This window comes from Eubalaena glacialis, chromosome 2 (genome assembly GCF_028564815.1).
Source record: "Eubalaena glacialis isolate mEubGla1 chromosome 2, mEubGla1.1.hap2.+ XY, whole genome shotgun sequence".
NCBI classification, from domain to species: Eukaryota; Metazoa; Chordata; class Mammalia; order Artiodactyla; family Balaenidae; genus Eubalaena; species Eubalaena glacialis.
In genome coordinates this window covers 7264163-7288965 of record NC_083717.1, presented here as the reverse complement: position 1 = coordinate 7288965, position 24803 = coordinate 7264163, and the positions used below count along the sequence as shown (strand labels likewise).

Below are 24803 nucleotides of genomic sequence, written 5' to 3'. Positions count from 1 at the left end.
AGCTCTGCAGAGATCTGTGTGCCGTGCCAACGAGCGTGGACAGCCTCACGATGAGTACCTCTGAGATGTTCTCATGTGGGAAAGGGGCCTGTGCTTCTGAAAGACAACCCAAGTAGCAACCCAGAAGTCCCGGTGGAGGGAAGGAGAGAGGAAGACAGGCAGACGGCTGCAGGAATTGGCCAGAAAAGAGGGAAGAGTCTGCACCCAGACAGAGGTAACCAGAGAAGGAGAGGAGAAGGTAGGTTGGAGAAACGCTGATTTGACATCAACATGACCTTTCAAGGGACCAGACGTGGCTGCCGGTGGGGCAGGGAGGTGAAGCAAAAGAGTAAATGGGGGATAACTCGGGGGTTTCTACTTGGATGGTCTGGTAGATGGTACCCTTAACCAAGAGAGGAAACACAGAAATGAACAGGGGTAGGGGTTGAAGTGAAGCGAGTCAGTGGGTCCGTTTCAAGCATGTGAATCTGAGTTTCCTGTAGGACATCCAGAGATGGAGGTCTAATAGACAGTCAGGAACACAGATCAGAGAGCAGACTTGGTTGCACGGGGTGGCTGTGGAAGTGTGAGAAGCAGGTGGATGCCCCAGCGACTGCATGTAAAGGAAGTCAGGAGCTGGGCGTGGGGCAGAGCCCATATGACAGGAGACGAGGACCCCGGGGACACTGAGTCACAGAGCCGAGGGAGGCGGGCGTTCCTTTCTAGAGAAAGGAAACCCTCCGATGCTGCAGAGATGTCCAAGGGGATGAGGAGGTCACCTGATTCCATGATCAGGCAGCTGCTGCTTAACTTCATGACTGTGGTTTCAGGAGAGCGGAAGGTAGAAGCGGGACTGCAGTGGGTCGAGAAGTGGAAGCAGCACATGCAGGACAGTCCTTCAAGAGATCTGGGCTAACGGGAATCTGGGAAAGTGGTTTAGAGGTCACAGTTCGAGAAACCCTTCTGCAGAGGACGGGAGACCTTTGTTCACTGAATAAACTCTTTGGGTGTACCATGTACCAGGCACTGAACTGAGCTTCTTACAAATATTAACTCATTTATTCCTTGGGGTGCTTAATTTGATGTGTCAACTTGGCTAGATCACAGCACCCAGATGTTTGATCAAACACACCTGGAGGTGGCTGTGAAGGTATTTTTAAGATGAGATTAACAATTAAATCAGTAGACTGAGTAAAGCAGATTATACCTCCTGCAGGTGGGCCTCATCTAATCAGTTGAAGGCCTCAAGAAAAGGCTGACCTCCCCCAAGGAAGAGGAAATTCTGCCAGCACATGGCCCTTTGGATTCAAAGTGCAACATCAACTCTTCTCTGGGTCTCCAGTCTGCTGGGCCACTGCAGATTGTGAACTTGCCAGCCTCTTCAAGTGCATAAGCCAATACTGTAAAATAAATCTCTCTTTCTCTCTCTCTCACACACACACACACACACACACATCCTACTGGTTCTGTTTCTCTGGAGAACTCTAACACTCTTCATAACAGCACTAGGTATTGATACTATTATTATCCCCATCTCACAGTTGAGCAAACTATGGCACAGAGAAGTTAAGCAACTTGGCCAGGGCCACACAGCTGGTGGCCAGCAGAGCTGGAATTCCCATCCATTGTGCCTCAGTGTTGCTGCTCTTAACCACACGCTCTACTTCAGAGCACTGCCCCGGCATTTTGGGGCCCAACCTGGATGGACGACGGCGAGCGGAAGACTGGACAAGGGACGGAGAGCCTCGATCAATGTGCGTCTTGTACAAGTGAGGAAACAGGACAGGTGATTCGCCCAAGGTAGGCCTTAGAGTTTTCCAAGTGGCAGATCCAGGGTTTCAGGAGGCCAAATGCAAGCTTTCCCCTCTCCTTCCTACTTTCTTTCCCTGCTTTGTTATCCACGTCCTTTCCTCCCTTCAGAATTCCCGTCTTCCCCAGGGGTTCCCTCAAGTCCCTTTCTCCCGGGAGCCCAGGGCTCCTTACATCCTGATCAGAACCGTGTGCCTCTAGAAGTCACCAAGCCGTGGAGAACACACGCCAATGACAAAGTGCCCACGTGACCCAGTGCCACATGTCCACGCGGCAGCACGATCCTTCTAACAACATCAAGCTCGGTGCATCTGGTAAAGCCAATGAATGCCACACAAATAATTATGCGGTCTGTTAGTAACTGGAAAACAAAACAAAACAAACCTCAACTCCCCCCAAACTCCAGAAAGCCCAACAAGCATTTATTTCCAAATAGAAATTCCTAGAACTAGAATTTGACTACTCAAGGAATTAGGTGTCTTTGAAAATACATTTGATACCAAAAATCCCCCAAGAATTTTTATGCGTGGTCTAACAGTTTAAAACTCTGAATGGGGTTATTTGAAAACCGGTCTTTTCAAGTTTGACTTTCACGGGATTCAGAACCAACAGGGTATAGGGACCAATGTGCTGTCCAAACCCGAAACACAAGCACGTACTTCTTCCCACATTCTTACTACGAATGTCAACTGTAAAACCTCCTGGAGGAAAATTTGGAAATATGTATTAAAAGCTTTAGAATTTTGTACTTTTTGAAGTCAGCAATTCCACTTCTTCTAAAATTTTATCCTAAGGAAACAATCATGGCCATGTATAAAGATTTTGCTACAAAGATATTTATCACAGCGTTGGTAAGAAGAGTAATTTTTTTCTAACTTACGGGATTGAGCAACTGAATTATGACATAAACATATAAGGGAATACCATGCAATCTTAATGTTGACATTGCAGAGTAACAGTTGCTATGGAATAATAATGCTAGGGAAAGATGTTCATGACATACAAATGGTTTTTAAAGGCAAGTTATAAAACAGTACATAGCGTATAATCCCCTTTCTGTTAAATGTTTATTTTTGGGACACAGTCTCTAAGGGGGCCCAATGACCCCCCACTCCTGGTGTTCACACACCTGTGTGGTCCACCCCATACTGTACCAGCATCTGGCTCTGCGACCACCAGCATATGGAAAGAAGGGAGCGGAGGCCACTTTGACCTTAGGTGATAAAAGATGGTGACTTCCATTTTGCCCACGTGTGCTTTTGTACTTTTTGTTTATTTGTAAATTTCTCTTGGGTCACTTGCTCTATTGGAAGCAAGCTGTCACGCTGCGAGTGGCCCTGTCGGGATGCCCACGTGGCAAGGCACTGAAGCCTCTGGGCATCAGCCAGTGAGGAGTTGGGGCCTGAAAGCGTGCGTGCAGCCCCTGTTGAACCCTGAGACGAGCTGGTTGACAGTCTGACTGCAACTTTCTAGAAACCCTGACCCGGAGCCACCCAGCTAGGCTGTGCCCGGGTTCCTCACCCTCCAAAACTGTGAGACAACAGATGTTCACTGTTGTTGAAAGCTACGGGTTTTAGGGCCATCTGTTACGCAGCAAAAGATAACTAATACATACACCCATAGCGCAATGGCTGGAAGGAAATACAGGCTCACTTTGGAGATACTGTGGGTTCGGTTCCAGACCTGTTGCGATATATCAAACATCGCAATAAAGCAAGTCACGTGAATTTTTCGTTTCCCAGTGCATTAAAAATTATGTTACACTATACTGTAGTCAATTAAGTATGCAATAGCATTATGCCTAAAAAACCAATGTACATATTTTAACTAAAAAATACTTTATTGCTAAAAAATGCTCACCATCATCTGACAACACAGGGTTGCCACAAATGTTCAATTCGTATAAAATGCAGTATCTGCGAAGTGCAATAAAGCAAAGTGCAACAGAACGAGGTCTGCCTGTAATCCAAAATACTGTTAGTGGGTTTCTCTACATGTGGGATCATGGGTAATTTTTATTTTCTTTTTTTTGTGTACAATATTGGTAATGTTTTTTTCTTTTTTCAGAACACAGGACCAAGAGAGATCATGTGACCATCTAAAGACTAAAAGGATAAAGGTTAGGAGAGCCAATTTAGTTCTAATAACCTTTAAAGATTCTCTTCAAGCAAATTAGCTTAAATGTGAAAAAAAACCCAACTCCAAAGAGCGTGTAAGACTTACCCACTAGAAACCATGCAATGACTATGAGCAAAGGCATTCAATAATTTCAAGGAAAAGGAACTTGCACAGGCTTCTTAAAAGGGAAATCAAACAGTAATGAAGTTATCTGTTAGCCGATCGCTGGCACGGGAGCTTGCTTACCTAGCTTCTGGTCAAACCGCCACGCTGTGACATAGGCATTGTGCCTCAGACTGCTCTGTGTGGCCAGGGGCACGGTGACATAAATGGGGCCATCCACCAGCACCGGCGTTCCATCATTGCTGAGCAAGTGGACGCTGACGGCTGTGACGGGGGTCAGGTCGTACCTGGTGCCGTTTCCTGGAAGCAAGAGACATTCTTCATCACATGCACACACAGGACTTAACATGGGGCTGCAGAAACTGTTCACAGAGAAATATCATAGCTACCATCTACTGAGGAGTGGGCCTCCTATAAGCCAGGGACTCTATTCAGCATCTTACACACATAATCCTCACCACGACACTCTAAGGTAGATAAAATTCCCATCTTACACATAAACAAACTGAGGCTCAGAGACGGTAGTGATGAGAGCTGGTCTTCGGATATAGGCTAGTTTGAATCTGCAAACCTGATCCAAGCTTGGGTTTGCAGATTCTAACCACTGTGCTGTGCTTTCAAAAAGGGCCTCAAGGGACTTCCCTGGTGGTCCAGTGGTTAAGACTCTGAACTCCCAATGCAGGAGGCGCGGGTTCGATCCCTGGTCGGGGAACTAAGATCCCACATGCCGCGCCCCTCCCCCCAAAAACAAGGGCCTCAAAAGAGAAGGGATTGTCTATAATGGGAGAAGAGGTGTGTGTGGAAATCCTTGAAATCATCTTCTATACAAAGTGAGCACTGCACACATGTTAATTACTCGGCAGGTCACCATAATGGAACCAAATGATTTAAATCAGAGACTGCTGAAAACAAAAAAGGAGTGAATTTCTTCAAGGCGTACTTCAAAATATTAACTTACTGCTACTGAAAGTACACTACTGAAAACTTGGACTTGAAATATTTATGAGTTATTTTGGTTGCCATTGTTATTTTGATCTGTTTAAAAGGAATTTAATATACCAATTATTTTGCATTAGAGGCCTTTTATCCAAGCCAATCCTTTAATGACTGTCTACAGATAAACTGGGGAATGCTTATGAGAGCAATATTATATTTATACAGTTAAGCGGTCCATTTGAGAAGAATTTTTCTCCAGTGAAATATAATATATCATACAAAATGTATTCAGTCATAATTTAAAATCTTCCCTTGAACACGATGAAAATACACTGATAGAAAAATTTAAGCTACATTAGAACACCATTTATAGGATTTCTTAGTAAGCTACTTATATACTTACCTACCTATCAACTAACTACCCAAGCTAATGCAAACCTCCAATGAGGACTAAATTTAAACATTTAAAACAAATCTGGTGAATTTTAGAGTTTGAACAACCAGTGAGAGCTAAACCCTTTGTAGAGCAATCTCTATATGGCTAATGTTAGCACTATCTTTTATGATTCATACCCAGCTCTGTTTTCCAGTGAAGGGAAAGGCATGGAAATGAGGATTTCATCAAAAGGTCCACGCTGGAAGCATAGATTCAAGTTCTGAAATCTTTTTATCCTGGCCATTTCATTTTAGGGTGAAGAAAAACCAAAACCCAGAATTTACCATCTTTCTGGTCAAACTATCTTGTGCATGGAGGACCTAAATGTGTCCATTGCCTGAAGGCAACACAGAAGCAAAGCCAGGTCTCCAATGTACCTCTCTAGGCTCTGTTAGACTCTCTAAGTGAGACAGGACTTAAAACAAAGCGAGATTAAGAAACTTACTAGACTTTACATAAACAATTTAAAGATAATGTTTTCAATCAGGAAGCACTGCTTCTTTCATCAAACCCGAGGCAGGAAGTCTGCCCGGGGAAGCAGCAGGTAGAGCAGAAAGGTACCCCAGACTCATCATCCTTTCGTCCCACTTAACACTGCCTCTTGATTCCCAGAAATGGCATCCCCATTGTCCCCCCTCATCCCCTTTCGAGACTTCCTTCCTATAATCTTGCACATCCCTGGTCCAGGAAGCCAGGGTCCCAGTACCAGATCCGCCACCGACTACTTATGTGGCCTCTGGCGGGTTACTTCCCTGCTCCGGGGTCCGTTTTTCTTATCTGCAAAACTAAGAAGGTTGGACTAGATGCTTTCCTGTGAGGCTGCAGAAAAGAACGAACTCGACTATAAACATTCAGAAGTAAGAACAGCACTGCGGAAAGGGGCATATTCTTTTAAAGCAACATGCCCTATAGGTGCATGTGCTTTAATGTTCTTTAAAATGTTCTCTCTTAGAAGACATCACAGGCAGGTATACCTGCTCTCCTGAGGCCTCTCTCCTCTCTCAGTGCTTCCACTCCGTGCCTTCCACATGACAGTCTACCCTCCCACTTTCTTTATTCTGGACATACTTTGAAGGCTGTTTCCCTTCCAGCCCTCGTTATTAGAAGGCAACACAGCACTGAGTTCTCTATATAAGGAGTCTCTCCTTCCTGTTCATCTTGATGTTACCTGACTCCCATCATGTCCGCAGAAAGACAGGTGTCTGTCAGGCAAAAGCAGCAACCCTGGACCAAGCTAGGAGGTCACCAATTCATCACTTAGAACAGGAGGGGTTTTGCTCGGATAGCATCTCCAGTTCTGTTTGGCTTTGGACATTAGTCATACTACTGACTCCTCTGTTTTCTTGGATCTACTAGCAGAAGTAATTTCTTGAAAACCCCTCGGGAGCGTCACGGAACAGGTCTGCGCTTTCTTGGCAACCACAGGGGACAGCGTGAGGATGCACGGGAACGAGCAAGTGAGGGAGGGACTGAAATCTCCACGTGGCTGCGTTTCTCTGTCTACAACTCTGGATCCCTCCAAGGGGGGGAAATAAACAACCCCCCTTAAGACACGGCAGGGAAACCAGCCTCTTTCCAACCGCATTTATGGCCTCTGTGTATTTTGCTGAATTCTAGTGATAACCTGTCACCTCACACGGGTTTGTGTGGTCCGGGCTCTCACACTAAGCTGAAATCTGTTAGATGAGGTTTATGAAACGGGAGGCCAACGTGGGGCAGAAGAGAATCCCTAGTTGATGGGCTGCTGGGGTGCTAGGCAGACACCATGCTGCCTTTCCTTGGCAGGAGGTCTGAGTCTTCCTAGGTCAACTTGGCCAGTTATTTCAGTGGAAAACAAATTGAATATAACCTTCCAAAGACCTTCTCTCTTCTCTCTGAAATAAGAGAGTGATTTTAAAATAAAACAAACTCCTCTAAAATCAATAGTCCTATGTCTTCTCTACCTTACCGTCGTCTCGGATTTCATAATTTATTCAAGAGCTCTTGGAATTGGGGCACAGAAAAGAACTGAATGAGCTCCAAGGAACGAGGTTGTTCCTCCAACTCGGGGTTTTATGATGGAGGCTGGATGGAGGTTTCATGATGGCCTCGGATTATCCTGTTCCCCAAAACACTACTTTCCTCCCAGGCCTGTCCATTTAAATGAAAAGTCAACTTTTTTCTTCCCAATAATATTCACTTAAGATGACCACCATGTGGGGCTTCCCTGGTGGCGCAGTGGTTGAGAATCTGCCTGCCAATGTAGGGGACACGGGTTCGAGCCCTGGTCTGGGAAGATCCCACAGGCCGCGGAGCAACTAGGCCCGTGAGCCACAACTACTGAGCCTGCGCGTCTGGAGCCTGTGCTCCACAACAAGAAAGGCCGCGATAGTGAGAGGCCCACGCACCGCAATGAAGAGTGGCCCCCGCTTGCCGCAACTAGAGAAAGCCCTCGCACAGAAATGAAGACCCAACACAGCCAAAATTAATTAATTAAAAAAAAATAGTTAAAAAAAAAAGAAAGATGACCACCATGCAACTTTTCTGGTGGTCAGTGACTGACATATTCATTGCATCATCATCACGCAAAAATTCAAGGAAGAAGAAACGTTTCTCAAAACGGGTATCGCAGAGGGAAGAAAAGCAGGTAACAAATCACCACGTGAGCTTGATCTATAACCAGACATTTATTAACATTCTCCAAAACGGATCAGATGTGGCAGGTATAAAAAGCTTTTGCAGAATGATCAGTTTCTGTAAAGCACTGGACGATTAAGTGAAATTCAATCAAAGCGTCCCTGGGAAACGCAGTAACGTACACACCTAGCGGGATTTAACCCAGAACAGCCTTTGGTTTTCAAGTTTATGTTGTGACTCGTGTAAAGTGTTGGGGAAAAGAAGAGGGGGAGACAGGAAAATGATTCCGGGCTTGAGACTCGGCCACCATCCATTCACCAAAAGGAGGACCGGGGACCACGTCAGCACCGAGCTCTGTCGGCCGGGAACGGAGGTAAGGGCGGTCTTTCACCGGTAAGGAACGATTACCTATTTTCTGGCTGGTGGCTTTTAGTTTCTGTGATCTTTGAGCAGTGTGTGTCCTGCCGGCCTAGGGTGAGAAGGACCACGCAGACTTAGAGGCCTTCCAGGAGATGTTTCAAAGTCAAGTATGAAGCCTCACCACTCTTCGCAGAGGGGAAGGCAAAGAGAGGGCAAACTCAGAGAAAGGGAGGTCGTGAGAAAAGGCTGGATGGACTCAGCCGGTGGAGCCCAGAGGCTCCCTGCCCCCAAGTGCTCCCTGTACTGGTAGGCGGGGGCATGGTGTGCTCCTCTGGGAATCAGGCCCAGGGCCACCCCCGCCCCTCCCAGCTGTGACACGTGCCCGGGGCGGGGGGCAGTGCATCTCCGCATAGCTGGGCAGGCTGCTCTACCAAACATACGTTCCAGGGGCAAGTGGGGCGAGGCTGAGAACAGGGGGACAGAAAACCTCTAACTCCGATCTGACACTTAAAAAAATTCAATTAAAAGAACTTCTGGGAATTAAATATACTTCGTTGGCCAACGGAGAGCTCAGGCAACTGGTACCAAGAGAGAGGCTCAGGGAGACAAGCTCATGTAAGGGGCACAGGCTGAAGTCCTCAAATGACACTCTCAGTGCCCTTGAACTTGCAGACGACAGATCTGCCCTTCTGCACCTCGGGTGGGGTTCTCCCACTTATAAAGATACAAACACATACAAAGATGCAAACGCAGACTCCCCGGCTGGAAAGAAACGAGCCTCGAGTTACCTGTTCCGTTTCCATCTAATCCCCGCAAATAAGGAAAGCCGTCCACCTCGGAGGGGGAGCCGGCGGCCGTGAGAAAGGCTGTCAGGTCACTGTAGCTGGTGTTCTCGGGCAGCCGCAGAGCTCTCCTCTGGAAATGCACGCGAGGCTGAGGCCGGGCACCTGCGGAAATGAACCCTGGAGTTACCTCTCGGAGGGGCGGTTTCTGTTTCCAGAAAATGCAAACCCCGGAAAAGCTCCTCTAAGGTTTCAGCGTGGCTTCCCCGTCCCCACTCCGCCCTACATCCCCTCACATCGCCCATTCACTCGGGGCACAAAGATGTGACAGCATGTTATTATGGGGAGAGAAATAATAGCCCATTGTCACGTTTGCTTTGACACAGGATGTTATTTAGGTTTTTCACAAAAAGCTCTATTTGTGAGCGGTCTTTTCACCGCCCAGCCTTTGCCTATGGGTAGGGGTAGCGTTTTGGGAAAAAGTCCACGTAAGTGAAATGAGTAGATGACAATTAATCTCTTGATACAAACAAGGCAGGAGAGACCCTCTGACACTGTTACAGACACATCCTTAGTCTTCCTGGTAAAATGTGGTCTAAGTGCACAGACGAAGCTGAAGCAGAGCAGGGCAACAGACAGCAGCTGGACGAGAATTGCAAATAAGAACCCACAGTAATGAGTCCTCGCCCTTCGGCAGAAGCGGCCTTTTGGCATTCCATCTACTCCGGTGGGTGCATCTGACTTGCGACGGATCATGTTACAGATTCTATGATGAGCCTCTTGAAAGGATGTGAGAACTGCTCTTTTCAGCAAACTCAACTCTGTGCAGGATGGGTTGAGCCGGTGACCCTGTGACACAGTTACCCTGTGACAGCATCCGCAGTTTGACTTAGCTCCAGATCTTATTTTGACTGTAAAACCTGAACCCGTTTTTATCTATTGCTGTAGTGAGGGTCACAAGATGCAGACGTGCTATATCAGTTTGCACATACCCAGCAAAAACATCGTGAAGACAAAAATGAATAGAGATGGGAGTTGGAGCATTTCCCGATGGAAGTACACATCTCTCTGGGTTAAAATAAAGTGGTTCCTTGGACTTCCCTGGTGGTGCAGTGGTTAAGAATCTGCCTGCCAATGCAAGGGACACGGGTTCGAGCCCTGGTCCGGGAAGATCCCACATGCCATGGAGCAATTAAGTCCGTGCGCCACAACTACTGAGCCTGTGCTCTAGAGCCTGCGAGCCACAACTGCTGAGCCCGCGTGCCACAACTACTGAAGCCCATGCGCCTAGAGCCCGTGCTCCGCAACAAGAGAAGCCACCGCAGTGAGAAGCCGGCACACTGCAACGAAGAGTAGCCCCCACTCGCCGCAACTAGAGAAAGCCCGCACGCAGCAACAAAGACCCAACGCAGCCAAAAACAATTAATTAAAAAATAAATAAATAAAGTGGTTCCTCAAACGTTGTGGTCTGCACTGATGTTCTGGTCATCATATATCCCACCCCAGGCTTGAGGGAGACCACGTTTCCCTGTGGTCGGCTGGGGGCTTCCTCTTCCCCACCCACGGATGTCCTGACACAACAGCCCTGCCCAGAGTTCATGGTCTTTATGTCTACACCAAGGTTCCTCTTCACCCTGGATCAGAAGCTTTTAAAGGGGACTTCCCTAGTGGCACAGTGGTTAAGACTCTGCGCTCCCAATGCAGGGGGCCCGGGTTCGATCCCTGGCCAGGGAACTAGATCCCACATGCATGCCGCAACTAGGAGTCTGCATGTCGCAACTGGGGAGCCTGTGTGCCGCAACTCAGGAGCCCTTGAGCCACAACTAAGGAGCCTGCCTGCTGTAACTAAGACCCGGTGCAACCGAAAATATTAATAAATAAATAATTTTTTTTTTTTTAAAAAGAAACTTTTAAGGGAGGAATAAGCCTATCAAGAAGTGTTCTAGGGGAATTCTCTGAAAGTCCAGTGGTTTGGACTCTGTGCTTTCACTGCCGAGGGCCCGGGTTCAATCCTTGGTCAGGGCACTAAGATCTTGCAAACTGCAAAAAAAAACCAAAAAACAAAAAAGCAGTGTTCTAAAATAATGGAGTTCTGGAGCTCCAAGGATCAACTAATCCAAGTCTCTTCTGACAGGTGAGCCCACAAAATGGACTCACCACCAACACAGACTTACGGGGTGGGCTGCCTTGACCATGTATGACCAAGGTGGTCATGATGGCACCTGAAAATCACTGATTGCATTTCTCACATGACTGGTTCTCCGTAAACATTGGCCCAGCTTTAGATCCCATGGGAGCCAGGTGCCCAAACTCTCAACAGTCCTATCTGATCCGGTCGCCTCCAATGAAGCTAAGTGGACACGGACATCGGTCCTGTTCTAGACCATCGATGCCCTTTCTTGGTCTCTAAAACAAAGCTATGGTGATGCACTGGCATCCACGTGGCTGAATCTTTTCACTTTCAGCTCTTGTGAGTCTGCTCTCCTTGTCCTCTGATCTCACATGACAGCAATGTCTTCCTGCTGTCACCTCCTCGGTCTGCGCAGGGCTCGGATGCCTCATGCTCCCAGGGGGTGGGGCGTTCTCCATGCCGGCCCGGAGCATCGTGCCTCACTCGATCCCTTTTCCCCCAGCCCGCTTCCCGCACATGCTGTCTGCCTCTTTCCTTCTTCTCCAAGCTGCCCTCAGAGACGGAAGGTCAAAGCGAACCCTTTCTCGTCCATCTCCTCACCCCCAACCACGTGACAACATTCTCTGCTCCTGTTATCATTTTCTTTCAATGCTAGTGAATGTCCTGCAATGTTTCCTCTTCTCCACTGTTCTTCAGCCTAAACAATGCTGCTGCTGCCTGGGTTTCATGCACTGGGAAATGGGGAACTCGCTACTAGGAAGGACAGAAGGGCATGTCTGCAGTGTGATAGCGCAAAGAGGGGTTTGTCCTCACAAGGGTCAAGGCAGAAAGCAGGGGCCAGGCGGGTTACCCCAGAACACCGTGGGTCCTGTGTGCCCCTCCGGGCCCCGTGAGATGGGCAGGTTGAAGTCACCGTGAAAGCCCTTTTGGCTGAAAGGAACAGAACCCACTCAGCCTGGACCAAGGAAAAGGGGACGTTGTTGAAAGATGAAGGGGAGTCCTGCTGAACCCTAGGAAACCAGCCCAGCCAGGCCTTACAGGGACCAGCCTGGGACCCGGACAACACCACCAAGGCTGTTCCCAGCTCTCGGGCCACTGGGCGTCTCATTCCCATTCTTTTTTTCTTTTTTCTGATTTAAAATTTTAATAAATTGAAGTTTAAAGAAGTCCTCCTTAAATTCAATTTAAAATGTATCCCTTTCAGATTGAGTGAGATTTTAAATAGGTGGCTACTTTTGTCATTGGTTCCTCATTTTTTTTTAATGTTTTTTACTCTATTGAGAGATGTTAGGTTTTAGTTCTTCTTATTTATTTATTTATTTATTTATTTATTTATTGGCTGCGTCGGGCCTTAGTTGCGGCACATGGGATCTTTCGTTGCAGCGCGCAGCCTTCTCTCTAAAGCCTGTGCAGGCTCAGTAGTTGCGGCACGTGGGCTCTGGAGCATGTGGGCTCTCTAGTTGAGGCATGCAGCCTCAGTAGTTGAGGCATGCAGCCTCAGTAGTTGTGGCGTGCAGGCTTAGTTACCCCATGGCATGAGGGATCTTAGTTCCCCGACCAGGGATCGAACTGGAGTCCCCTGTGTTGCAAGATGGATTCTTAACCACTGGACCACCAGGGAAGTCCCAGTTCCTCATTTTTTTTAGTTGAAGTATAATTGATTTACAATATTGTGTTAGTTTCAGGTGAAGAGCAAAGTCATTCAGTTATATGTATATTTTTTCAGATTATTTCCCATTATAGGTTATTACAATATATTGAATATTATTCCCTGTGTTATACAGTAGGTCCTTGCTGCTTATCTATTTTACATATAGTAGCATGTATCTGTTAATCCCAAACTCCTAATTTATCCCTTGCCCCCTCCCCTGCTCCTTCCCCTTTGGTAACCATGAGTTTGTTTCCTATGTCTGTGAGTCTATTTCCGTTTTGTAAGTAGATTCATTTGTATTATTTTTTTAGATTCCACATATAAGTGATATCACATATCATTGCAGTTCGGTGTCTGTCTGTCTCTGTGTGTGTGTCTATTTCTCTCTGCCCCTGTGCGTGCTTCTCTCTCTGCCTTTTTGTCTCTGTGTGCATGTCTCTGCCTCTGTCTCTCCCTGGCACGCCGTGCGTTTCAGTGGGAGACGCACCTCTCCCCGCTCCTCTTCCCCTGCTGCCCCCCTTCCCTTTTCTGTGCAGAAGAACTCGCTCCCTGACCAGACACCGTGTCTGTCCCCCACTTCTGGAGGAGTGGGGGGCACAGAGGGGCGATGCTGGGGCAGGTTTACTCGAAGAGGGTGTGGCTGGTCCAGCTGCTTTGACACACACTGTGACCGGCATGCCCTGATGCCTGTGGAGGATTAAACACAGGAGCACGGGCTCTGCCTGAAGAAATGCCCTGAGAAACGTCTGAGGAGTGTAAGGGTCGAAGTATTCTGAGCCGCAGCGTAAATACGATCTAAAGTGGGTACGTGTCGGGTTGGGGGGTGGTTATGCTCTTAAGCCTAAGTTTATGGATTAAAGCTGCTGAGTTCCCACACATTTCAGTAGGGACCTGACTGGGTGAGGAGGGGAGGATGGAGGCGGACAGGTCTGTCCCTCTTCTGTGGATGCCTCTCCTCCACACTCCCCACAGCAGCTGTGTCATCCCCCAAATGCTCAGACCCAACTCTACTGAAAACACCGGGGCGGGCTTCTCATTGCGGTGGCTTCTCTTGTTGCGGAGCTCAGGTTCTAGGTGCGCGGGCTCAGTAGTTGTGGCTCACGGGCTCTAGAGCGCAGGCTCAGTAGCTGTGGCGCATGGGCTTAGTTGCTCCGTGGCCATGTGGGATCTTCCCGGACCAGGGCTCGAACCCGTGTCCCCTGCGTTGGAAGGCAGATTCTTAACCGCTGCGCCGCCAGGGAAGCCCCCTCCGTCTGCCCTTTAAAATCTTTTTTCCCTCTTCTCTGCTGCCTCTTCTGCCCCTGCCCTCCCCCAAGGTCAACCCAAGTTTCCTAACTTTTGCTTGTTTTATTGCAAGACGTGACTCGATCCACTATTCTTGCCTTCATCAGAAATCTCTCTCCATAAGCTTTTCCTCCCCAACCAACACGTATACTCCTTTCTTCCTCAGCTAGAAAAACAACAGCAAGACACGACTTTCGCTGTTATCCCCATAAGCCTCCTCTCTTTCCCCCCAACGCCCAGGGACGTGGCTTTCACCCCCCACACACGCCGCCCTTGGAAATGTCACCTGACAACTGTATAATCTGCAAACCCGTGACCCTCGCTCGCCTTCTTGCCTCCAGCTGCCCACAATGATGAGCTCTGTTCCCCGCCCCCGCGCGGGGGTCACGGTCCTGCACTCGGCTCTCCCCAGAGTCGCCGGCTTTTTCCTCTACGAGTGCTTTTTTCTCCTCCTACTTCGGATGAGACAGCTCCCGAAGGTTCACCACAGTCGCCTCTGCTGGTCCTGACTCTCTCCTGACTTGCCTGACTCTCCTCCCTGCTGGAGCCTCACCAGTTACCTTCCGGTCCTGCCGGGGACTCCACGCCTGCATTCCCTCCGCGTCCTCTGCACCTCGGCTTGGATGCCCGTCAGGCACTAAAGTCATCACTACCTTCTCTGCAACTTAACAAAGCCCTGCTCCCCCCAACACCTGTGTTTGACTCCAGGCTGTCACCGTCACTTTCCCTTTCTACTCTCCTGCACAGTCGCTCAAGTGCCAGGACGGCCCAATCTTCCCTTATCGACGTTTCTAGCATCTTCTTTTCCTTCCGTCCTGCCTCCACCCTACACTAACCTGTGACGTGACCCCTCAACTATCGCAAAAGTCTCCTGACTTCCCCTCACCCCTTTCCCGCCTCATCTACTGATGGTTCTCCAGTTTCACTCTCATTACCTTTCCCCACCCAGAAACCTTCAATGGATCCACTGCCTCCCAAATTAACAACAGCGGCAGCAATCATACATCAACACAGACCCGAACTGCTGCTCCAGTTCTCTCATGAGAGGTGCAGTTCAGCACTTTAGAATTTACAAAGTTCTTACGTACACATTATTTCACTTAATAATCTACAGCAGGATAAAGAAGGTGTGGTACATGTACACAATGGAATATTACTCAGCCATAAAAAAAGAGCAAAATAATGCTGCCATTTGCAGTGACAGGGATGGACCCAGAGACTGTCATACTGAGTGAAGTAAGTCAGACAAAGGAAGACAAATATCCTATGATACCGCTCATGTGTGGAATCTAAAAAAGGGTGCAAATGAACTTGTTTACAAAACAGAAACAGAGTCACAGATGTAGAAAACAAACTTATGGTTATTAGGGGATAAGGGGGGAGGGATAAATTGGGAGATTGGGATTGACATACACACACTACTGTATATAAAATAGATAACTAATAAGGACCTACTGTATAGCACAGGGAACTCTACTCAATACTCTGTAAGGGCCTATATGGAAAAAGAATCTAAAAAAGAGTGTATATATATATATATATATATATATATATATATATATATATATATATATATATGACTGATTCACTTTACTGTACACCTGAAACTAACACAACATTGTAAATCAACTATACTCCAATAAAAATTGAAAAAAAAAAAAAAACTACAACAATCCCGTGAAGAAGGAGCTCTCTCCTCTCTTTATGGGGCAGGAAACTGAGGCCCAGAGAGGCCCACAGTCATTCTGTTTGCAAGAGGCGGAAATGAATTCTTTGAATTCCGACCTCTGCGTCCCTTCCTAGCACATCTGCCCACGTCAGAACAGATGCTCTGCTATTATTGCCCATGGCCCTCACCCTGTGGCCCACGCAGCTCTGCTTCTGCGCACGAGCTCATGTTCTTCCCCGCATCTGGAGCTTCTCCGCATCGTCTCCATTTGCAGATCATACCCGTCATCCAAGGTGCACCTCAAATGCCACCTCTCCTGTGTGGCCTTTCTGGATCCCACCCCAAGCTCTAAACTCTACTCGTATCTCTCTTACAGAACCGATCTTCCTGCGCCTGGTATTATGTGTATTTGTGTATTTGAGCATCTCCCTAACCAGAGGCGCCATGAGAAGAGGACATGGGCAGGAGTGTCAGTGTATATATCGCTCTGTTTCTATCTTTCCTCCACCACCTTTGAGCTGAGTGACTTTGGGGTTTGGGTTCTTTATCTTTAAAATGGGCGTGGCCCACGCCTGTCTCGTGATATGGCTGCTAGGACGTTAGGTCAGAACACACATGCATTGATACGATGTCTCACGTTGCCTCCTGGTACCTACCAGGTGCAGGATCAGCAATAATTTCCCATCGCCTCTCCCCATTTAGACGGCAGCTCCTGAAGAGCAGGTGTTCTGTGAAACCCATGGCACCACGTTCTGGGAATGCTTATAGGATTAAACGTAAAGATGAGTTATTCCGGGCAACTCACTGGGTCCTAGTAACGGTCTATCTCAATTCTGACTAGGTCACCATCCCTCATTCTCAGCACTATTAACATTTTGGGCCACAAAGGCACTTCTTTGCTGGGGGACAGGGGCTGTCCTGTGCATTGTGGCATCTACCCACTAGATGCCAGGAGTTGCTCCCAAGCTGTGACATTGCCAGATGCCCCTGGGGGGAACTGCCCCTGACTGAGAGGATTCCACAAGATACTCTGAGCATCCTCAGAATGACCCAGACGACATGGACAGAGTCTTCTCCACCCCGGGGCACAGGATACATGATGGGGAAGAGGATGAAGGTCCTGACATCCTGGAACTCCAGGGTAGAGAAGGTAGTCATGGCAATGGCTGAATCATCATAGTGTTTTGATGCCAAAATAGAGAGTGATGCCCAAAAAGTACAGGAGAAGCTTCAGCAGAGAACCATCAACCACCCAGGAGAGAAATTCCAGGGGTGACAGACATCTGGACCGTGGCCAGAGGCCAAGGCCTCCCCGTGAGCCCCGTGCAGGCTGCGTGGGCTCCGGACAGAGGGGGAGGCTCGTGAAGGGCCTGGTGCACCCCGGTCAGGAGTCTGAACTTGAGGCGACCTGCAGGGGAGACAGTCTCCGGGGGTTCTTGGAACGGGAATGAAGGAATCGTGTTCGTTTTTACCCAATTCTGAGAGCAGAGTGGGGGGTGGCTGTGGGTAGAGAAATCCTAGAGTCAGAGCAACCAGCCAGGCTCTTGTGAGATGTTTGGTGAGAAATGATGTAGTTCCAAATAAAGACAGTGGCCTTGGGGAAGAAAACAGAGGGGGTGGCTGGAGCTGAAAGCCGCTTTTGGAATGCGGGCGAGGTGGGGAAGGGAGAACCGCGGAGGAGACGGGGAAGCAGTGAACAGGAGTCGAGGAGGGGGGGGTGCAGGAGGAAGGACCCCAGCTCGGGGACGCAGGCAGGTCGAGGCCCGGGAAGCGGCCGCCGGAGCTGGCAGCTCAGTCTCCGCGAACTCAGCACGAGAAATCCCTAAAGAAAATTCTCGAGGGCGGACGGCTCCGAAGTTTGAGTGGGAAAGGAAATGAGGAATCGGGAGTAAGATGGGTTTCCTTGGAAGGGCAGGCTTCGTAATTCTGGGAGCTGAGAAAGAACCAGAGGAGAAAGATGGAAGATGTGGCACAAACAGAGGGAGCGGGGAGGGGGGAAGATTAGACGCGGGATGGACTGTAATGTGAAGGGGCTCCTGGTGGGAGAGGAGCCACGGGGAGACACGTCACACTGTCCCCTTAGAAGGGGATGCAGAAAAGCAGGCCACCGAAGCCAGCCTCCCCCGATGGCCTCTATGTTCCCTGGAACTATCGTCAAGGTCATGGCTAAGAGGAGGGCACGCAGGTCGAGGGTGCGTGCAGAGCGTGGGAGAGTCTGACAGCACTGCCTGGGGAACAGAAAGGGGACTGTCCTGGGGACCGTAAAGAGAGCAGCGAAGAGGCCCAGCAGGATGGACACCGCTGGTTTGGGTGGTGCCAGCTGGCCTGACGACAGTGCAGCCACGAGCAGCCCGGGGCATCTTTATGGTACTTCCTTATTTACCGTCATCACATTCTGAGTCGACAACATGCTGTTTCTCCCGAGACAGCGGAAGGTCTGAGAGAGCCGGGAGTAGAGCAACAACTCCTACCTTATGGTTCATCATCGTGAGGTTACATTTTGGAATCCCCATCAAACTCCTCCTTGAAAGCTTTCAGTTCCTCAGCAAAGTACAAAAAACTCTCAAAGAAAATGATCCTTATAAAACAATTGACAAGTGTTCTCTCTTTCCACTCTCCTATGATCTCATTGCAAAGTTTAAAAGCCATTTGCACTATCATATGATCCAGCAATTCTACTCCTGGGTATATATCCGAAGAAAATGGAATGAAAACACTAATTCAAAAAGACACACGCACCCCAATGTTCATAGCAACATTATTTACAGTAGCCAAGATATGGAAGCAACCTAAGTGCCCATCCACAGAGGAATGGATAAAGAAGATGTGGTACCTATACACAGTGGAATACTACTCAGCCATAAAACAGAACAAAATAATGCCATTTGCAGCAACATGGATGGACCGAGAGGGTATTAAACTTAGTGAAGTGAGACAGACAAATACTGTATGTTTTCACTTATATGTGGAATCTAAAAAATGAAACAAATGAATGACTATAACAAAACAGAAACGGACTCATAGATACAGAGAACAAACTAATGGTTTCCACGGGGGAGAGGGGCAAGACAGGGGTAGGGGATTAGGAGGTATAAACTACTAGGTATAAAATAAATAAGGTACAGGATATAAGATACCACATACGGAATATAACCAATATTTTATAATAACTTTAAATGCAGTATCATATATAAAAATATCAAATCACTATGTTGTACATCTGAAACTAACAGAACGTTGTAAATCAACTATACTTCAATAAAAAAAAAGGTAAAAAAAAATGTAAAAGCAATTTGCAAGCATTCTGTGATAACGAGCATACTTTTAGACCCAGCCTCTGTTGGGAAAGATCCCTATACGTAGTTAATCAATGACTATGTTGGTCCTTCCCCTTCACCACACTGTTATCATAAGACTGCTCCAGGCTTTCTGTATAAAATAGTGTCAACAATGATAACGCAATCACTTTCCTCACTTTTCAAATGAAATCGAATGCTAAGGCCAGTTCCATTGGAAACATGCATTTACTCTGTGTGTGTGTGTGTGTGTGTGTGTGTGTGTGTGTGTGTGAAGGCACTGCACATAATCCCACCTCGTCTGATGGGAATAGTGTTAGGGTGTGTATGGTCAGAATTTCAATAGATACCATACCTAGAGAGAGGAAAACAAGTGAGTAGTCTTTTTATTCTTCAAGGAAAACTCTCATTAACCATGAGTTTATTCTATTTTATTTGGTTGCAAACATTTCAAAACAAAAACTTCACCTGAAGCATTAAACATCTTCCCATAGAGAACATCTCCGCCTCTCCTGTCTCCACCTCTCTCACCCAGTGGCCTTCGTTCTTTCAAATCTTTTGCTTCAGTGTCACGTAAAACCAAACAACGGGGCATCACCCAAAACTATGCACATAACACGGGTGAGGCTTTGTCAAACTGTCATCTCACTACCTCCCCACCTCCTTGGGGGGATCTGACACACAGTAACATCCAAGCAACACACAAAAACTCAAACGGCTGACAGTACTTACATTTCTGATCGGCAAGAGTTTATTTTTTTCTCCTCTGACTCCATTAAAAAATTAATAAATGCACCTACACTTGACCAGTTTGAGAATAAAAATTTGATATTTAGAAATTCAGTTCTGTATTGGCTTTATGGAACAGAACTGCAAAGACTAAAAATTATCTACACGTGGCTCTCCTTCCAACTGGTAAGAAAACATGAAACAAATTCACCCAGTGTTATTCCTGCCGTGCCTCAACTCTACTGAGACAAGGAAAAGTACAACTAGCAATAATTAAACTCACGAAGTAAGGTAAGTTAAAAAATTAACAAAATGTAGACAATTTAAAAAAGCTGGAATGTAAATGAGATTTTTGGCAAGGGAGAAATAAATGGTTCTCAGTTTCCGGTTACATACAGGAGGGAAGTGATACACTAGACTGAATAAATTAACCATAACAAAAACTACCATAACGAAAACTGCCATGAATGTCTTACATCCTTGGGTTTATAACACGACCATACTTCCTGCTCCTTAGAGAGAGAGAGTTATTCAAATACTCTGTATGTTTGTGTGCGTGTGTGTACATGTGAACTGTCCTCTTAGCAGCCACAACAAAGAAAATAATTAACCCAAGCTTGAGTGATCTACACAGGAAGTGCAAAAAAAGGTGGGATCTGGACGGTTTTTAAATATTTATTTACTCAACCCTTCAGTGAATTGCTCATCGTGTACGGATCCTAAGGCGGGTATGGGGCCAGGCCCTGGGGATGCTAAGTGAACATTACCCCCTCCTTGTTCTTCAGGTTTTTCAGTTTTAGTCCGGGAGGTAAGATATTACTACCAAATATGGCAGAAGGGGTGGCATCGTGGTAAGATACAGAACCCCTAGCTGGAGGGCTGTTTTAATCCACCCTCCTGGTTACTGATAAGGACAGGACGGGGCATGAGGGAGACAGGACGTGTGGAATCCAAGGCTGGAGCCGGGGGGCGTGGAAGGCGCGGGAACGCCTGGGTCTGGGCTCAGGGCAGCTCTGGGACCACGTGGCAGGAGTTTGTGGATTTCACCTGAATGCTGTGCCATTAACATGACTCCACAAATCCCGGTCTGCTTCTCTCTGGCCTGCTACCAACTAGCTCCCTTTTCTGACTCATACTTTCTGTTCCCTTCGAACCTGGGCTTGCAGATGACCTGGTGTGATTACAGACCTACTGCATCTCTTGACCACACAGTCAGCTGAGAGTCTCACCTCTTCTGGGTTCTTAGTTCCACCCCGGTAAAAGGAAGAGAGAGAAGAACTGATGGCTCCAGCTATTCTCCTCCAGCTGGGTCCCAGCCCCTGGCCACACTATGGACTGGTGACCCCTCTGAGTCGGGGGTCCCATGATATAAGTCCCTTGGCAGCTGAAGGTGAAGGGCAAGACACCAGCATGAATCTCGTCTCCAGGGAAGACACAGAAAAGACCTCCTGGAGGGTGTGGCCTTGAAGCGGGTCTTGATGTCCAAGGAGAATTTGAAGACAGATTGGGAAGATGGGGTGGGACATCTCAGATGGAAAATAGAAAAAGAAATTCAGTTAGGCTAGAACACAAGAGATGGAGGAGAAGAGCCCTTAGGAGGGAGGTTGAGGCCAGGTCAGGAGGCCGGGGCGTGCTGTGTAAGGAGGTGGGATTTCACTCTGTGGGCAAAGGGTTCTGCTCCAGGAAGATCACTCGGGCAGCTCAGTGCCAGGGGTGTTGGGAAGAGACACAAGAGATGGGACATCTGGTTGACCTTCTCAAGTCCAGCGCCAACGCTAGCTCAGCGAGCGGACACCAGCACACTAGCTGGAGGCCACTGCAGTAGCCCGGGTGGAGACCGAGACCAGGGCTGAATCAGGGCATGGGCCATGCAGTGCAAATGTGCAACATGTGGGCAGCAGAAAGAAGGCAAGTGTGGGACTTCCCCGGTGGCGCAGTGGCTAAGACTCTGCGCTCCCAACGCAGGGGGCCCGGGTTCGATCCCTGGTCAGGGAACTAGATCCCACATGCATGCCGCAACTAGGAGTTCGCATGCTGCAACTAAGGAGCCTGCCTGCCGCAACTGAGCCCACATGCTGCAACTAAGGAGCTGGCAAGCCACAACTAAGGAGCCCACATGCTGCAACTAAGACCCAGCGCACCCAAACAAACAAATCAATCAATCAATAAATCTTTAAAAAAAAAAAAGAAGGCAAGTGTGGGCAGGCCGAGGGATAACCACTGCGGGATTACTCGGGTTAAAGGGCCAGGCTGGCTGTAACTCTGTGTGACTCGTGGGAGATGAAGGTCATCACGACTGCTGCGTGTTCCGAAGGTGCCTGCTTACGGAGGGCAAACGACACGGGCACCGAGGTCCTTCGTGAACCCCCTCGGAGCCACTGGAGGGGACAATTCAGCATCAGGGCTGGCGGACGGCAGGGAGGAGCAGAGCAGGGGCGATGAGGAGGTCTGGCACCACGACGGGGTAAAGCGTGGCCATAACAATGGACCCTGTGGGCTGCAGTTTGAGTCCTTGTCACAAACACCTTGCTAAGGTTAGTGCCGCTCCTGGGAAGGGGGACTGGGAAGGGATGACCCATGAGGGTGCCGTGCACGTCAAAGGTGGCCGTGAAGGAGAAGAGCTCGACAAAGGGAATTGCGGGGCTGAAAGGGAAGTAGGAGGGGGAAGGGGCGCAGGGAAGATGCTCTGTGGGAAACTCTGTGTGTAGATACAACCTCCGCCCTTTCTCACCAGTGGTGACCTTCCAGGTAACAGGGGCAGCCACCAGAGGCTCAGGGACAGGGGCTGTCCAGCCCTGAGTGTAAGGAGTTAGGATTTTATTCCAAGTACAATGGGAAGACCACTGAAGAATGGAAGCAAGGCGACTTGATCGCTGTAACTTTGTGAAGACTAGATTACAGGTTGGCAAGAGTGGGCACAGGGCAACCAGTGAAAAACCCACTGCAGTTCTCTGAGGGAAATGGTGGTGTCTTGGATTCACGAGGCAGCAACACCTATGGAGAGAAGAGGGTCTACAGGAGAACCAGATGTGAGGAGAAGAATCAAGGATGATTCCTAGAGTCTTGGCTGGGTGTGTAGGTGTGTGTTTACACCATTCACTGAGATGGAAGGTAAAAAACATCAACAGTTCTGTGCGTCTCTGCTGAGTTTGAGATGCCTACCAGACGCCCAAGTCAAGATGTCAAATAAGGGCCTCCCTCTAGGGGGAAATTGGGAGTAATCAGTGCCCAGGGCACATGAAAGCCATGGGTCTATGAGCTCCTCTAGGGAGAGCACTGGGGAGAAGAAACAGAGGCCCAGGACAGTCATGGGAGCGTCCAGAGAAGAAGTAACCGAGAGCTAGAAAGAAAGGCAAGGCATGATATGGAAGCGAAAGGAAGAAAGTCTCAAGACAGAGTGCCCAGTTGTCTGTGTTGAATGTTGTGCGGACATCCTGGGAGAGGAAGAGAGAAGTGACCTTGGGTCTGGCCGCACGGGGGCCATAAGACACTCTGACGGAGCGCTGAGGGAGGAACCCGGACCGGAGTGTGCTAAAGAGGCAAGGAGAGGCGAGAAAGCAGAGATGAGGGAGCAAAGTCCTTCCCAAAGGACAGCAGAGAAACAGGGCAGTGGCTGGAGCACAGGATGCTCAGGGGAGCATTTCTGGGGGATGCACGAGCTTGAACACTCGCCCACTACAGAGTGGGAGAAAACGGCAGTGCGGGAGTGACAGGGCACGAAATAGCCATCTCGGAGAGTCAGAAAACAAGTAATTAGGAAGTGGCCTCGGTCCTGCAGGGCTGATGCCCACCTTGAGGTCTGTGTAACCAGTGGATGCAGCTGTGAGGTTTCCTCCAGCCACTTGTTCCGGTGTGGCCATGAGTGGCTGAGGTCACCCAGGGTCAGAAGTTACTTATTCAGGCAAAGACAGGAGCATTATTCACAAAAGCCAAGACATGGAAACAACTGAAGTGTCCACTGATGGATGAATGGATACAGGAAATGTGTGTACACACACACACACACACACACACATGTATATGTATATATATGCAATGGAATGTTACAGTAAGTCCCCTACGTACAAACCTTCAAGTTGCAAACTTTTCAAAGATGCGAATGTGCGTTCCATCAACATCAGGTGTGAGTGAAATTGCAGCTTGCCCTCCGTCTCCTATTGCTGAGGACCCTTCAGCTCTACCATCTCCCACCTCCTCTCCCTCCGCCAGTCAGTAACTCTTCTTGCCTGTTCACTCGATGCCAGCCCCTGGAGGCCAGCTGTTGTGCTGTACTACTGTGCTTTTCAAGGTACTGTATGGTAAAATTTAAAATGTTTTATTTTTTGTGTTTTTTTATGTATTATTTGTGTGAAAAGTATTCTAAACCTATTACAGTACAGTACTATATAGCCGATTGTGTTAGTTGGGTACCGAGGCTAACTCTGTTGGACTTAACGAACAACTTGGACTTACGAACGTGCTCTCAGAATGGAACTCGTTCGCATGTAGGGGACTTACTGTATTCAGCCATAAAAAAGAAGGAAATCCTGCCATTTGGGACAACATGGATGGACCTGGAGGCTATCACGCTTAGTGAAATAAATCAGACAGAAAGAGACAAATCCTATATGATCTCACCTATAAGTGGAATCTTAAAAACAAACAAACAAACAAACTCACAGAAACAGAACAGATTGGTGGTCACCAGAAGCAGGAGGCAGGGGGTGACGAGAGCAGATAAAGGTGGTCAAAGGGCACAAACTTCCAGTTATAAAATGAATAAGTCCTGGGGATGTAACGTACAGCATGGTGACTACAGTTAACAATTCTGTAGTGTATATTTGACAGCTGCTAAGGGAGTAGATCTTAAAAGTTCTCACCACAAGAAAAAACTCTGTGTGGTGA

General features: G+C 48.1%; 1 protein-coding gene across 2 annotated transcripts in view; it reads right to left on the bottom strand.

Moving 5' to 3' along the window:
• Positions 1-24803, bottom strand: part of FAM171A1 (family with sequence similarity 171 member A1) — a 128961-nt gene that overhangs the window by 24888 nt on the left and 79270 nt on the right. Inside the window, exons 4-5 of one of the 2 annotated variants that reach the window (XM_061181566.1) lie at positions 9166-9324; positions 4153-4329 (exon numbers count right to left, since the gene is read on the bottom strand). In XM_061181566.1, the coding sequence (XP_061037549.1) occupies positions 4153-4329; positions 9166-9324 (336 nt within the window). The remainder of the gene's footprint in view (positions 1-4152; positions 4330-9165; positions 9325-24803) is intronic. The other variant, XM_061181568.1, reaches the window with a different exon arrangement.